The following is a 15533-nucleotide window of genomic DNA, read 5'->3' on the forward strand; positions in this document are numbered from 1 at the left end:
CTCTATGGAATGGGCAGAAGTTAGTCACCACAGTGACAGAAATTGCTGGATAAGCGAAGTGCCACTGGGTTCTTTGCCCTCTCCTTTCACACCTTGGGATAAATCTGTATCAAAACGGTTCTTTTCTAGATCTCCTCTACCTTTCTGCTCTTAAAACTGCTTCTCTGCTTTTGAGAAGAACAGCTACCTGCCTTCACTGAAATATACCTCAGGCTAAGAATTGGGGTGGGATAGCAGGTCAGTTGGTCATCTGCGGGAAGGTGCAGCTTTTCCATATCAGTTCAACCACTCCACCAGTTCATTCTTAAGGAACTGCAGACTAGTATACTGGTTATCACTTTCAACTTTTGAGAGTTGTCTACCAAGTCTTTGGGAAGAATAAAACAGTCCCTAGGAATTAACAGATCAGAATGTTCAAACAAGTTAATCATTTTCTAATAATGCACATGAGAGTAGCAGAAGCTGATATGATTCCAATTGGTTCTTCTAACCAAACTAATTTTTCATTGTTGATAAATGAATGAGGTAAGGGTTGCACTGGACCAAAGGCTGAGGCTTGGCCATCTAGCATTCCAAGCAAAATTGTTTCCTATAAGCATTCCCTTTATTTTGCTTTCCATCCTGGATCTGCCCAAACTATGAAATAGTGGGTTCTTCTACAGCAGTGCCCTGCACCCTGGGCATTTGAAAGGAGTCATGGAACTTTTTTCTCTGGGATCCCTGCTTAGCACCTTCCTAAAGAGATGACTTTTTAAAAAGGGAAAACAAGAATACACCATTCCAAGAAATCTGGCATTCCTTCCTTCTTCATGCTAGGTGCCTGTCATCCATTGTCATTGCCTCCCTTCTCCTGTCATGCTCAACCGCTTATGGCTTCTGTCAGGGCACCTGAACAGAGTACTAAAACCTCCACTGCAGGCTGGATTTAGGTCTTGATTTCTGTAAGAATCTTGCACAGCATTGCAAGTGTAAATTTCAGTTTCTCCCTCTAGGACAAACACCAAAATGTGCAACAGTTTTGGTGGTAAAACACATTGTCCTGTGACTTCTACCCATTCCTGAGGCCTGTGGAAATAAACCTTTATGTACTTAAAGTTATACAGAAAATAGAATAAAGTTAATACCAAACTTGCTCAGTTATTGTGATCTTTGCTAAATAAGGATATAGAATGCTGAAAACAACAGTGACACCAAAGATAAGAAAGTACTTTTTATTTCAGCCTCATAAAAAAAATGTTCCACACCGTCCTGTTGCCCTTTATCCTCACCTTTTGGTTGAAGAATAAGGCTTGTGGGAGGGAAAGGAAAGTGGTACATTTTGTGGCACTGGCAGGACGCTTCTATCAAACCACAGCTGATTATTTTCCCACACTAACATTCTGCAGAAGTCTTACAGAAACTGTTGACAGGTTTTGGGGGTCAGAAATAGGCACAAATAATGTGGGAAATGGTAAATTCAGCTTAGTTTTCTTTACTGTGACAAGAATTCTCAGAGTCCTTAATCTAATGGGAGTTGATCACCACGGGTGAAAAGTAGCCCTCATTTCCCAAGCATTTTTTCCACAGAGCACATCAAAAATCATTTGGAGTATGCTGGTAAATGTTTACAGAGTGTTAAGGGATGGAAGTTAGCAACCATGAGCTCTTCACATTTTTTTTCTCCCATTCTCTGCTAACACCAGCAGCAATGACGAGAATCCATACCATTAGTCACGGAAGAAAACCAAGTACAGGGTCAGTCCAGGATCAAACTGGAAGAAGAGCTGTCTCCTTTTTCACTTCTAACAACCTCCTGCCCCCACAGTTAACAAGATATACATCTCCCTTAAGCAACTCCACAGAGTGTTACCTCCCCTCTTTTTATGCCAGACAAAATGTGTGCAAGGGCGGGTGGGGGTGAAGGTGGTAATCTGTATAGTAATTGCTAAAATCCCACAAAGGCAAAAAGTAACCAAGCAGTACTTTTCCAAACTCAAGTTATGTCACCAGCGAAATTGAATATTTATGCAAGTTGGGCCTGAGAAATGTGAGCAGACTTGACTTTCCTAAAGCCCCCCAGAAAAGTATCTGCCCTTAGCATCTAGCTCATTGCTCTAGTTTCCTCTCCTCTGGGTCTGGGAGCAGTTCTGACATTGATCTGCAGTAGACTCCTTTTCTGAACAATGAGCTAGACCACAAAAGGGCTGTAAAACAATCCATGGTTATTAACTAATTAAATTTGCACTCAATACCATATGGTGATAGGATGAGACAAAGGATAAGATTTGGATCTTAGATCTTTCTGAGCAAGACATGTTAGATGATGACAGGAGAAAAGGGTTAGTTGCAAGCTGGATCTGAGCTCAGGTTTGGGCACAGAGAGAACTATCTCCACACCATGTGGAAGTGGCTCCCTTGGCTTCTGGGCAAACTGCAAGGTTTCACTTGAGGAAGGGGATAATGTGTGCATTAAACCATTCTTCTGACAGCTGGAGATGGTCCCCTTGTGTAGCCAGAAAAACTAGCTTCCCTGCGTTGTCCATTTCCTTTAGCCCCAAGCGGTCCTACAGAAGGAGAGACCATAGTCAAGAGTTACTGAACATTAACAGAATACTGAGACATATTCACAAAAGGCTTTCCCCCACCTCTTGAGTATTAAAGTAACTGACGTCTATAAAATGCCAAAAAGGTACCTTGTTAAAGTTTTGGTTTTCCAGGTTGGGGGGAGGGTTGCTGAGCACACTTGACACTGTTTGATACATAGTTTTACATTCTGCTTTCTCAGAAGTTTTCCAAAGCTTACGGAGAATGTCTCAAGAACAACTGCCTCAAAATGTCCTGTTTTGACTGATCCAAAGTTGAACTAATAGCTAGGTGACTTAAACATATCCAACTGTTGGATGCCAAATCTGGGACGTTTTCATACAATGCCATTCCTCACGTGCTAGGAGCACAGAACATTCACGTTCAAAGCTGGTAAAATAAGCAGTTCTGATGGTACTTCTGCCATGGCTACCAGCAATTGGAGTTTCACAATAAGGAAGTTCTATACAGTTGTCATTTTTAACATTGCTATCAGACCTTAACTTCCCTTTCTCTAATTAACACGTTGCCGCCCACTTTTAAATTGATGACTGTGCTTAGAAACACATTTTCTCTCTCTCCAATGTATTACAGTCTTTCGCGGCAACGTGTTAAATGGAGAAAATAATATAGTTGTAAAGGATTTCTTTTTACCTGGATCTACAATCAACATGCTTGGGAGCCACAGTTAAGAACTCAAACATATTTACTGAGCAAATCTGTTGCAAAGGACCTTTAAATGTTAAAAAACAAAAAAAACCAAACCCCAACACCACCAAGATGTCACTTTGAGGATGAAGGCACTCCTGCCCCAAGCCATGGTATTTTCAGCAGATACACATGCATGCAAAGCTGGACACGGAATAAGGAAGGCCAAAGAACAGTTGATGCCTTTGACTTAATACAATGCTGATGAATAATGTGTATACTAAAAAGTAGGGAGTTCTGGTGGTAAGCACCTGCACTGCAATCTAAAGGCAAGTGGTTCGAATCCATGGGATAAAGATCGGCAGTCTCCCACTGCCTCTAAAAACTCACTGCAGAGTCAGCTATGAGTTGGTTCCAAATCAATGGCACAGAACATCATACTAAGGACTGCCAGAGAACAAACATCTGCCTTAGAAGTACAGCCAGAATGCTCCTTAGAAGCAAGGATGGCAAGACTTCATGTCCTGTACTTAGGGCATGTTATCAGGAGGGACCAGTCCTCAGAGCAGGACATCATGGTTGGCAGGGAACAAAAAAAGGAAACCCTCAACAAAACGGATAAACGCTATTTCTCACAGTGGGCTCCCACAGAGAGTGCAGTGCTGAGCAGTATCTCGTCCTGTCCTATAGGGTCATTATGAATTGGAACTGACTCAACAGTGCCCAGCAGCCTCCCTTTTACCTCACCCAGAAAGGGGCAACAAATGAAAACGAAAACAGACTTCTGAAATTATCTGAGGGAACTCTAGTAGGTGATTAGTACAGATGCAGCATTTATGCATGCTTGGAAGAGTCTTCTTTCCTAATGAAAAACCCTTTAAAGTTTCCACAGTTGGAAATGACAGAATATTGGCACATCTATTTCCATTGAAAAACAAGCTTGGAAGCAGGAGTGGTATCCATTTTCGTAGGAGCTTGCCTCCAGAAACCCTATGAACCTGGAGAGAGGATGAAAGACACACAAGCATTGAGGACTTTCCTTCATAGGATCGCTATGAGTCGCCTGTGACTCAACAGCACTTAATAACATCAACATAGAGATCCCTTGGCCCAGTGGACAGAAAGCAATGCTACCAAGCCAAAGGTGGGTGACTTTTAATCCGTGGCCTTCGGGCCTGTCTTTCATTGTTTCTGTTTAGACATTCCTCTAGGTCGTATAGCCCTGGTGGGTCCACTTGCCATACAGCGGTAACTTGTAGTTGCTATGCGGCTGAACACTGTGACACTGATGTGTCAAATGTGTTAATGGTTGGTGACCCAATGCGGACAGGGTGGGGTGGAGCTCCCTGATTAAAACAAGCTTGGAAGCTTCCATAATAGCTTGCTTCCGGAAACCCTATGAACCTGGAGAGAGGATGAAAGACACAAGTGTTGAGGACTCTCCTTCATAAGGTCACTATAAGTCTCCTGCAACTCGACGGCACTTAACAACAACTATTTCCATTCAACTTCCTGCATGAGGAGCATGGCCTGTCAATTCCTATTTAAAAGGGGACCCTAGCACTGACTTCTGCATCTACTATTACCTACAACACCCCTGACTCATGGAGACTTAAGGACAATAGGATGATAACCATTGTGAGCCACACTATTTCAAATGGCTGATTTCTGGAAAAAGATAATTGGGCTTTTTAGTCTGTCTTCTTGGGGATGTGCTACTAAAATTGTTGACTCTCACAACCATACAAAATCGGGCAGTGATAGGTGGTGGCTATGTATGAGGTACCTGAAGGCTGGTCTCATGTATGAAAGGTGAGGTCTGTGTCACTGAACTACTGATTCTTAATTATGTGTCAAGCACTGCTATATGCTACACCCTCCAAATTTACTTGATGTTTTAAAAGAAATTCTCCATTGTACACATTCATTGTGTTTGGGGGCTGTAGTAGAATCTACTCCAGCAAAGGAAATCAATTCTAAATCTTTCTATCAAAAGGGAGGTGTCAGACCTTAAACAAAATAAACATTATCCTTTACCTGCAGGTACAAAGTGGTCTTCTGTAAAGGGATAGTTTCCTTGCCTTGGCCACTTCTGTAAAATCCAAACCACTGCAGAAAGGGAGAAAGAGTCAAGGTCAGATCATGAACCGAGCACACTGCCCAACGAAGACCAGGGAGTTCTGGCAGCATAGTCTTAGGGGGAGTTGTGCTGCTACCCAAAAGCCAGCCTCCCTTAGTAGTTCAGTCTACCAGCAGCTCCTCGACAGGCAGACAGGCAATTTCCTCTTGTGCAAATTATATATGAGGATGAGTTTTTGAAAGGAGCTAAAACCACCAACAGACTGAACATAAACCTGTAGCAAGAAGGAAAAGTATTTGTGCCAAGTCTTCTCCTTCTTAAAATTGAGACCTAAAGGAAAAGTTCATATTTTTTTTTCCATTTCCTAAAACTGCTAGGATAAAGCTTAGGGTAGACCCTAAACACCAAGCTTAGGAACTTAAAGATTTTGAACTAGTGGTTCTGATCTTTCTTGGCTTATAGGTCCATTTGAAGGGAGCTCTGGTAGCCTAGTGGCAGAAAGCTGCATTGCAATCCCATAGGCACACATTTCAAAACCACCAGCTGCTCTGCTAAAGGATGGACAATCTCCTCCCATGCAATTTACTGCCTCTGAAAACCTACCAGAGGGGCAGTTATGGGTCAGTTCTGACTCTACGGTACACAACAACAACAGGTTCATTTGAGAATCATGAAAATTATAGCTCCTTCCACTAGAGAAGCAAAATCAATTTCATCAAGTCAGTTCCTACTCAAAGTGAACCTCCATCTGGATTCCGAACGTGTAAATCACAAAGGGAGGAGACTATCCATCTTTCCTGGTGGATTCAAACCACCAAAGGTCACCAGCAGCTCCATGGGAGAAAAATGGGTCACTGGAACCACCTTGACAGCAGTGAGGGAGGGAGGAACATATACTTTCAGGAGGTTAAAACAGTCAATGATGTATTTATGGTCCTGGACTGAAAAACTCCTGCCTTACCCACAGGCTAGTGGGAAGAACTGAAGGCATGTTCCCAGCATTTACAACTATAGTCTACTGGCATGCTGCATTCTAGGGAGTCTCACCTCAGATTCCAGAGGGTCCACAACGGAATCATTGAGGAATTTGACCATCACAAACTTCTTCAAAGCCATCAGGTTTTTTTTGTAAGACTCGTTGACACCCTGAAAAAAAAAAAGAAGCAGTACTTCAGGACACTACCAAGGGATTCCTGTAGGGGGACTGCAGCCTTTCAGTGGACCATCTCCCTGATTCTGGGCTACCGTGTCTCTTTTTCCAAGGGGAGCTCTGGTGATGGAAGTCAGGATGTGCACTGCTGGCTCAAAGGATGCGCCTTCCTGGTGATTCAAAGCCACCAGTAGCTTCTAGGGAGAAAGACAGGCAATCTCCCAGGCATTTAGAGCCTCTGAAAACCTGGAGGGTCAGCATGAATTGGTTCCAACACAACAGAATGAATTTATTCATTTTACAGCCTTTCTTGCCCATCCTGCCTGATAAGTACTTGTCCACCAATGATGGCATCCATTGCACTATTGTGTGATACTAGTCTTTTTATTTTCCTTAACATCTCCTGCTTTTTAAAAATAAGGCAAATATACTATTGAGCCATCTAGTTAACTAGACTCTCCTAAGCGAAGTCTGTGATATATCCAGTCCCTCCTGCAGTTGGTAAATATCCCTTCTGAAAATACTTTTTCCAAAAGGGACCCACCAGGAAGGCTTTAAGACAACCACTAGGAATTTCTACTTAACTCATGGAGAAAACTGGGCTTATCCTGCTTCTTCAACACTAGGAAAGGAAAAAGACTTAGGGGGGAGGAAAGCCAAATCATTTCAACTTCCCTAAAAGGAATGAAATCATGTCATAAGCACAGCCTCCTAGAAAAAAGAACTTCTGTTTCCTGGGCTCTGCTCATGTTATTTTGGGCAGTTAGTCACTGCTGTTTTATTCATGATATTCTGAACAGAACAAAGAATGCATGACTACGGCAGTCTAGTGTGGGTGCTCACCCTCTCCTGATTTATATCCGCCAGGAAGATGCTGTGGTTGCGGTACATGTCCTCCTTGATGGGGTCGTGCCAGTACTCTGCTTGCACTAGGCTGCGGAAGAAAAAGGAATGGAGGTGATCAAGCTCCATAGCAGCACTCAGGGGCTTGCCCCCGTGCACAGGCCACTAAGAGACTTCAAAGACAAATGGCCCACAAGTCCCAGGCTTAGAGGAGTTGGTGACAGAGGTGAATGATGACAATCAAGTGTCTAAGTTCTCAAAGGGGAAATTTTCTTCCCTAGTGAGCATCTATTTATGCAAATCACCAAGAGGAGAGAGGAAGATGATCTGCTCTCCAACAGGGAAGATAATATTCCCACCTCTGTAAGTTCATCAACAAGATACCTGAGATAAGGCCTGGTTATTTAGCAAAGCATAGCAAGACCAGATGGTTTAGGAGAAATACTCAATATCTGCATCCTTTCAGGACTGAGCTTGATCATACTTACTCTGCCCCCAGGTGATGGCACACACTGTCCTGTCTCCACACTTCTCCTCTTTGCCATCTACTCATCCTTCAATACTCAGCTCAAAAATCATCCCCTCCACCTCCTCTTAATCCAACCTCCATTTTGCCATCCTCAGATAGGGATGGATGTCTCCCTTCTCAATCACAAAGCATTAGTCATGCTGTTTGGTGATGACAGCAGACAGGTATTTTGAATTTTGAAGTTCTGTCTCACATACTTGTTGCCAGGAGGGAGGGACTAGTCCCTAGAGAAGGACATCATGCTTGGAAGGGTGGAGGGACAGTGCAGGAGAGGAAGACCCTGGACGAGATGACTCAGGACCTGGGCCGATGAAGGTAGGTGTGTCAGAGACAATGAAATTGGCTCAAGATAGGACAGGGTTCAAAGTTATTGTACATAGGGTCATTGTGAGTTGCAGGTGACTCAATGGCACACAACAACAACAACAAAACATTATTATTTCAGACACAGGTCAGGCTGGTGGTTCTGTTCACACGTATTTCCCTCCAATCTCTCTCCTCATTCCCTTCCAGTGCTCCTTTTCCAAATTTGCACCCCACAAGCCTCTAAATGGCTTCCACTTAGTTCCTACACCTACACAACAGCACCTTCACACACAAAAAATGGAAAAAAGCTGGTAACAATGAAAGGAAGTGGAGAAGGGGGGAGGTAACAATAAACATAAATCCAAGGGGGAGAAATCCTCCAGAGAAGAAAAATGAGAACAGGTTTTCAGAGAATGAAATCACAATTGCAACAGAAGCTCTGCAGTCTGTGGAAGGAAGAGTGACCCAAATGCAGTGGTTTAGGAAATCCCCTCTCAGTGGAACAAGAGTGCACTTAAGCCCAATGGAACCAGCTACAGCAGAGATGAGAGGAGCTCCTCATGCCCAGAAGCCAACAGGCCTGAAGTTAAAGCAAACAGCAGCCAGATCATCAGCAAGCAGACTGACAGTCTATAATCAGTTTATAAATATATTTGAAATCTCTTAAATGCCTAGTTTCACTGATTTTTAAAAATCTAATGAACTCTGAACATTTCTAAAATACTGACATTACTGATACTGGTAGTACTCATCTTGTCATTTTGTTTTAATGCCACTATTACTTGTCATTTCTTAAGCTGAAGGAACTAAAGAACCAATTCAAGCCACAAGTTGCAATGCTATGTTGCAGGATCCTATGGGCAGAATACTGAATGATTCAGGAAGCATTAGAAGAAGACAGAAGGCGCACACAGAGTCAGTCACCATACCAAAAAGAATTGGCTGACATAGAAGAATTTCAAACAATATTGTGATCAAGAGGCAATGGTGATGAAAGAGGAAGTACAGGCTGCTCTGAAGGACGTGGCAAAAAACAAGGTCCCAGGAATTGATGGAATAATCATCAACATATTTCAATAAATAGATGCTGCCATAGACATACTCACCAGGTTGCCAAGAAATCTGGAGGACAACTACCTGGCCAACTGACTGGAAGAGATCTGTATTTATTCCCATTTAAAAAAAAAATTTCCTGACCTGACAGAGTATGGAAATTATCAAACAATATCACTAATATCACATGCAAGCAAAATACTGCTGAAGATTATATAAAAACAACTGGAACAGTACACTAACAGAGAACTACCAGAAGTACAAGCTAGGTTTAGAAGAGGTCGTGGCACTAGAGACATTATCACCAATGTCTGATGGGTCTTGGCAGAAAGCAAAGAGTACCAGAGGAATCTCTATCTGTGTTTCATTGACTATGCAAAGGCATTTGACTGTGTGGATCACAACAAATTGTGGCTGACCTTGAGGAGAATGGAATCCCAGAACACTTGTATTGATTGTGTTCATGCAAAACCTATTTGACCAGGAAGCAGTCCTCACAAGGAAACAAACACTGCATTGTTCAAAATTAGGAAAGGAGTAAGTCAGATTTGTACTGTCTCCATACCTTTTCAATCTATATGCAGAACAGATCATTCGTGAGGTGGGGCTTTATGAGGAGAAATGTGGCATGAGGATTACAGTAAGACTCATCAACAATCTACCTTATGGAAATGACACAACCTTGTTTGCTGAAAGTGAGGAGGGCCTGAAGTACTTGCTGCAGAAGGTCAGGGACTATAGTCTTCAATGTGGATTGAAGCTCAACATCAAGAAGACAAAGATTCTCACCACTGGGCCAACTGGCAGCACCATGATAGATGGAGAAGAGACTGAGGTTGTTAACAATTTCAGCTTGCTCATCTCCACAATCAACATTCTTTGCACCAGCAGTCAGGAAACAAAAAAAACAAATTGCATTTGGAAAATGTGCTATCAGGGACCTCTCCAGAGTACTAAGACACAACCATGTCAGTCTAGAGACTAAGGTGCACCTGATCTAGGTTATGGTCTTTGCAATTACTTGCTATGCATCAGAGAACCGGACAATGACTAAGGATGACAGAATAATTAATGCCTTTGAGTTGTAGTGTTAGAGAAGAGCCTTGAACATAATACCATAGACCACCTTTCTTTGCAAGTAAGTGTGTCTTGGAGAGTGTGAAACCAAGTTTCTCTTTGGAGGCTAGGATTTTTAAGCTCTGACTCATACTCTGGGCACGTGGCCTGGAAAGACTGGTCCTAAGAATGACATCATGATCAGAAGAGTGGAGGGACAGTGTAGGAGAAAAAAAAACCCTGGATGAGATGGATTGATACAGTAATTAGGGCAATGGGGGGAGTTGGTGTTTTGGAGTCAGTGAGACTGGCTCAGGACAGGGCAGGCTTCAGAGCTGTTGTACATAAGGTCTCTATGAGTCGCAGGCAACTTGATGGCACGTAACAATAACATTGCTTATCCTGTAAGCAGTATTCTTTTCCTGTCTCTCTATACAAGACTGCACACCCCTGGCCCTGAGCAGATACTCAGTAGTTATGGTGCCAAACAGGATGGGTTAATGTAGAGATGTCACACTGAAAGAAGGGAAAGGTTTAAGGAGAGGATACATAGTATAGTTAGAAAGAAGAAAAGGAAAGAAAAGCTTCAAGAACAGGTGGTGTCTAAATCTCTGTGGTCAACTAATCTTAGACAAGAATGTCCATCCACTGGGGAAAGAAGTCTCTTCAATGAATGGTTTTATGAATTCTACACTTCCACACGCAGAAAATTAATCTATGCCACACACAGTTTGAGTCATGGTTGACTCAATGGCACATAACACCACCACCCACCACACTATATACAAAGACACCAATTCAAAATGGATCAAGGACCTAAATGTGAAAATTAAAATCACTAAGTTCTTTGAAGAAAATACTGGGAAGTGCCTGAGCCTAGTTTAATGATGGATTATAAAATGTAACAATGAAAACATAAGCAACAAAATAAATAAATGAGACCTTATAAAAATTATTGTTCCTTCATCAAAAGGACTTTTATCAACGTGGTGGGGAAAACCTCTACAGTTTAGGGGGTAATCTGAGGGAACCATATAGCTAGTAAAAGTTCAATATCCAAAATATATAAAACACTTCAACATAACAACAAAAAAGACAACTCAATTTTAAAACAGGACAAAGAAAGCCAACAAGCCACCAAAGAAGACATTCAAATGACCAACAAGTACATGAAAAGATGCTAGTCATTGGAAAGATGGAACATCCCTTCCCTCTATTAGAATGGCAATGATTTACTTACACCCACCCACAGAGGGAGAACACACCAGCAGTTGATGAGGCTGTAGAAGACCCATGAAGCAGTTCCACTCTGCATACATGGATTGCTGATTTGGAAATGACTTGATTATGAACAATCACCAAATAACCACCAAACCCCGCCCCCCTCATTGCCACTGAGTGGATTTTTACACATGGCAACGCCATGTGTTCCAGAGTAGAACTGCTCCCTAGAATTTTCTTGGCTATAACCCTTACTGAAGCAGGTCTTTCTATCACAACACCAAGTGGATTTCAACTGCTAAATTTTGATTAGCAGCCTAGGACAAACTACTTGTGCCACTAAAGGACCTCACATAAAGTATCTATCTATACACAGGCATAATGAACTCCAGTGTCATAGTGTGCTAACCAAAAAGCCAAAGGTTCAAATCCACCAGCTCCACAGGAGAAGGATGGGCAATCTCCTTTAAAGGAAAACCAATGGAAGTAGACTATGATTCAGAATCGATTCTGTAGCAATGATTTTGGATCTACACAAAGGCACACCTTATTTCATTGCATTTTGATTTATTGCTCTTGACAGATACTGAGATTTTTATAAATCAAAGGTTTCTGACAAACTTGTGTGATAAAAGCAAATCTATCGGAACAAGAGTTCCTCTGGCTAATACATTTCCCTCTTTCAAGTTAAAATAAATAAATAAATAAGGAAAACTGTCAGTGCCATTTTCCCAACAGTATGTCTCTGTGTCACATTTTGGTAATGCTTGCAATATTTAAACTTTTTCATAATGCTATTGTACACTGAATAGTCTACAGTGTAGTTGTAAACATAACTTTTACACACATTGGGAATAAAAAATTCATGTGACTCTCCATTGCAATATTTCCTTTATTACAGTGGCTGGAACTGAACCCACAATCTCTCTAGGTTATGCCTGTGTGTTTATCCATCTATTGATCTGTTAAATTTTTAAGAGACAGAAAGAAATTTCCTATATTCTTGACAATGGTTGACTAAGTGGTAAGACGTTGTGTTGTCAACCCAAAGGTGTTTGGTTCAAATTCACCAGCTGCTCTGTGGAGAAAGCTGGGCAATCTCCTATCACGTAATTTACAGCCTCCAGAAACCTGCCAGAGGGTCAACAATGGGTTGGTCCTGTTTAGACAGTACACAACAAGAAGAATTTGTAACTAATGAGGGAAGACAAAGAATGGAAAAATTCAATTTTATCTTAAGAGTTTCCATTCTTTTTTTTTAAAGAGTTTCTATTCTTAAAAAAATACAAGGCAAACATGACAAAATATTAATTGGCGCTCCTAGATACATAGCTTGCTACATCACTCTATTTTTCTCAACAATTTTAAAGTCTCTGAGGGAGCTTGGGCGAATGCCTCAGTATTTTCAGAAAAGGGGTATAGTGAGAGCACAGGATGTTAAAGAGAAAAATACTCTCTGAGAGTCACATAGGACAAAGAGAGGACAAGGAGGAGGTTGCGATGAGGACAGGGCTGTGAGATGAAAAGGGAAGAGAACAAGGAGGGGAGGGGCACGGAGGGCAGAAACCCTGCCTGACTCATGGGGTTTGTGGACTTGGAGCCAGAGTCGAGAAGGAGGTGAAGGGAAGGCAAGAGGAGCATAGAGGGAAGATAAGAGGACAAGACAACAGGGCAGAACAACAAAGCAGCATTCATTGTGATAAGGAATGCAGGGATGAAGGGGAGAGAAGTGGCAGGAAGAGAACTGAGGAAGGAGAATGCCAGAAAAATGGGGAAGCTGTGCAAGGCTCTCTTCCAAGCGGGAAGCATGAGAGTCTGGTGAGAAAATAACAATGACGCAGAACAGGGCAAGATCACAGGGTCGCTGTGAGTCACAGTCAACTCAACAGCACCTAATAACAACATAGAAAAGCTATGAAAACTGACAGCAAGGCCACCTTGGCTCCTGAGAGCGTCCACTTCTTGATTTCAGTCACTCCCTCTGAATTAAAATTTCTCTTTCCCAATTTACTTGGATTGATGTGGCTTCTTCCCTATAACCAGACTCCTTTTGATCACAGAGGGTCACAGAGGGTAATGAGGGCCAACACTGCAAAGAGAAAACTATTTCCTTTTGCTATTTTACAGAAAGTGAGACCTAGGCCTCACCATTACCTTCCCACCATTCTCAATTTGCTTCCCTCCAAACTCAAATTAGCCATCTTTCAAAATGATATTGTACCTAAGAAACTTTAAAAGTAAACAGAAAACAAACGGGTTCTACAAAAGTAGAAAGTGCTCTAAAAGTCAATTGTTAAGTCAGCTATTGAAAACTCAGGAGGCACCTACCTCCCTGAGTGAAAGTTTGTTACAAATGTGATTTGCATTTTGCATCCAACTCAAGTCTAGCTCACTTGCTATGCTGTATCCCAGTCATTTCTCTCTTCCCCATCTCACTGTGACACCCTGGGGTCCATCATCTCCCTTCTAGATCTCACTATGAGAGCCCTATGGTCACCCTGCTCTGGCTTTGTTGTTGTTACATACCATCAAGTCAATTACAACTCATAATGACCCTATACACAATATCTCTGAATTCTGCCCCATCCTGAGCCAATCTCACTGTCTCTAACACACCTAGCCCCACTACCCCAGTTACTGTGTCAATCCATTTCATCCAGGGCCTTCCTCTCCTGTACTGTCTGTCCCTCCACCCTCCAAATCATGAGGTCTTACTCCAAGGACTGGTCCCACCTGGCAACATACTCAAGGTATGTGAAACAGAGCTTCAAAATCCTTCCTTCCAAGGAGCAGCTTGGTTCCACCCTCTTCAGGACAGACCTGTTTATTTTCTTGGCAGTCCATTGGTATGTTCAAGACTCTTCTCTAGCACCACAATTCAATGGCATCGATTCTTCTTCTATCATCCTTAGTCACTGTCCAGCTCTCTGATGCATAATAAGTAGTTGTGAAGACCATGGCCTGGATTGGGCACACCTTAGTCTCTAGTCTGATACTGTTGCTCTTTGGCACTCTGGAGAGGTCCCTGACGCATTTTCCAATGCAATTCGTCCTTTGATTTCCTGACTGCTGATACCAAGAGTGCTGATTATGGAACCAAGCAAGTTTAAACTGTTAACAACTTTAATCTCTCCTCCATCTATTATGCTGCTGCCAATAGGCCCAGTGGTGACAATTTTTGTTTTCCTGATGTTGAGTTTGAATTCCATATTGAAGACTACAGTCCATGACCCTCTGCAGGAAATGCTTCAGGCCCTCCTTCTTTTAAGCATGTGAGGTTGTATACTCTGCATAACTCAGGTTTTTGATGCGACTTCCACCAAACCTAATGTCACATTCCTCCTCATAAAGCCCAGCCTCCCGAATGCTCTGTTCCACATATAGATTAATCGCTGATGTACTCCCTTCCTGATTTTGAACCATACAGTGTTTCCTTGCTCTGTTCTGATGACTGCTTCCTGGTCCACATATAAGTTTTACATAAGCACGATCAAGTGTTCTGGGATTCTCATTCTTCTTAAGGTTAGCTACAGTTGGTTGTGAGCCACACAGTCAAATGCCTTTGCATAGTCAATGAAACACAGATAGACATTCCTCTGATATTCTCTGCTTTTTGGCCAAGATCCAACTGACTTTGGTAATAATGTCCTTAGTGCCAGGGCTTTGGCTTCAGCCCCTTCCTTACAAAGCAGTGAAGAGCATCTGAAAACACCCAGGTCATAATTGCCCAGCTAAACCTCTCAGCAGCTTCTCACAATGTTTAGAATAAAATACAAGTTCTTAGGGGAGCTCTGGTGGCCTAGTGGCAAGGAGCTGCAACTACAATCCCAGAGGCGCACGGTTTGAATCCACCAGATGCTCTGCCAGGGAAGGAGGGGCAATCTCCTCCTGTACCAGTCAGATCTGATTTGACGGTACACGCACACAAAATAATAAAATAAAATAAATATATAAAAAAATACAAGTTCTTTACCACTCTTGTAGGATGACGCTTCTCCTACTTTTCTGTCCAATTCTTCCCCATCTCTCACTAAACGGAAATCAGCTAGGTTTAAAATAGGCCGCGCTCTCAGCCTCAGGTCATG

The 15533-nt window shown here is 42.3% G+C and overlaps 2 protein-coding genes across 2 annotated transcripts in view; one reads left to right on the top strand and one right to left on the bottom strand.

Moving 5' to 3' along the window:
- Positions 1-1998, top strand: part of CAP1 (CAP, adenylate cyclase-associated protein 1 (yeast)) — a 22953-nt gene extending 20955 nt beyond the window's left edge. The window contains exon 12 of the mRNA XM_006886597.1: positions 1870-1998. Coding sequence (XP_006886659.1) covers positions 1870-1998 — 129 coding nt within the window. The remainder of the gene's footprint in view (positions 1-1869) is intronic.
- A 422-nt stretch (positions 1999-2420) lies between these two features.
- The window catches only part of PPT1 (palmitoyl-protein thioesterase 1), a 34615-nt gene continuing 21502 nt past the window's right edge, over positions 2421-15533 (bottom strand). The window contains exons 6-9 of the mRNA XM_006886502.1: positions 7284-7374; positions 6338-6436; positions 5248-5319; positions 2421-2543 (exon numbers count right to left, since the gene is read on the bottom strand). Coding sequence (XP_006886564.1) covers positions 2421-2543; positions 5248-5319; positions 6338-6436; positions 7284-7374 — 385 coding nt within the window. The remainder of the gene's footprint in view (positions 2544-5247; positions 5320-6337; positions 6437-7283; positions 7375-15533) is intronic.

The sequence above is a fragment of the Elephantulus edwardii genome, unplaced genomic scaffold (assembly GCF_000299155.1).
Source record: "Elephantulus edwardii isolate Elephantulus edwardi_28Jun2011 unplaced genomic scaffold, EleEdw1.0 scaffold00049, whole genome shotgun sequence".
Classification (NCBI taxonomy): domain Eukaryota; kingdom Metazoa; phylum Chordata; class Mammalia; order Macroscelidea; family Macroscelididae; genus Elephantulus; species Elephantulus edwardii.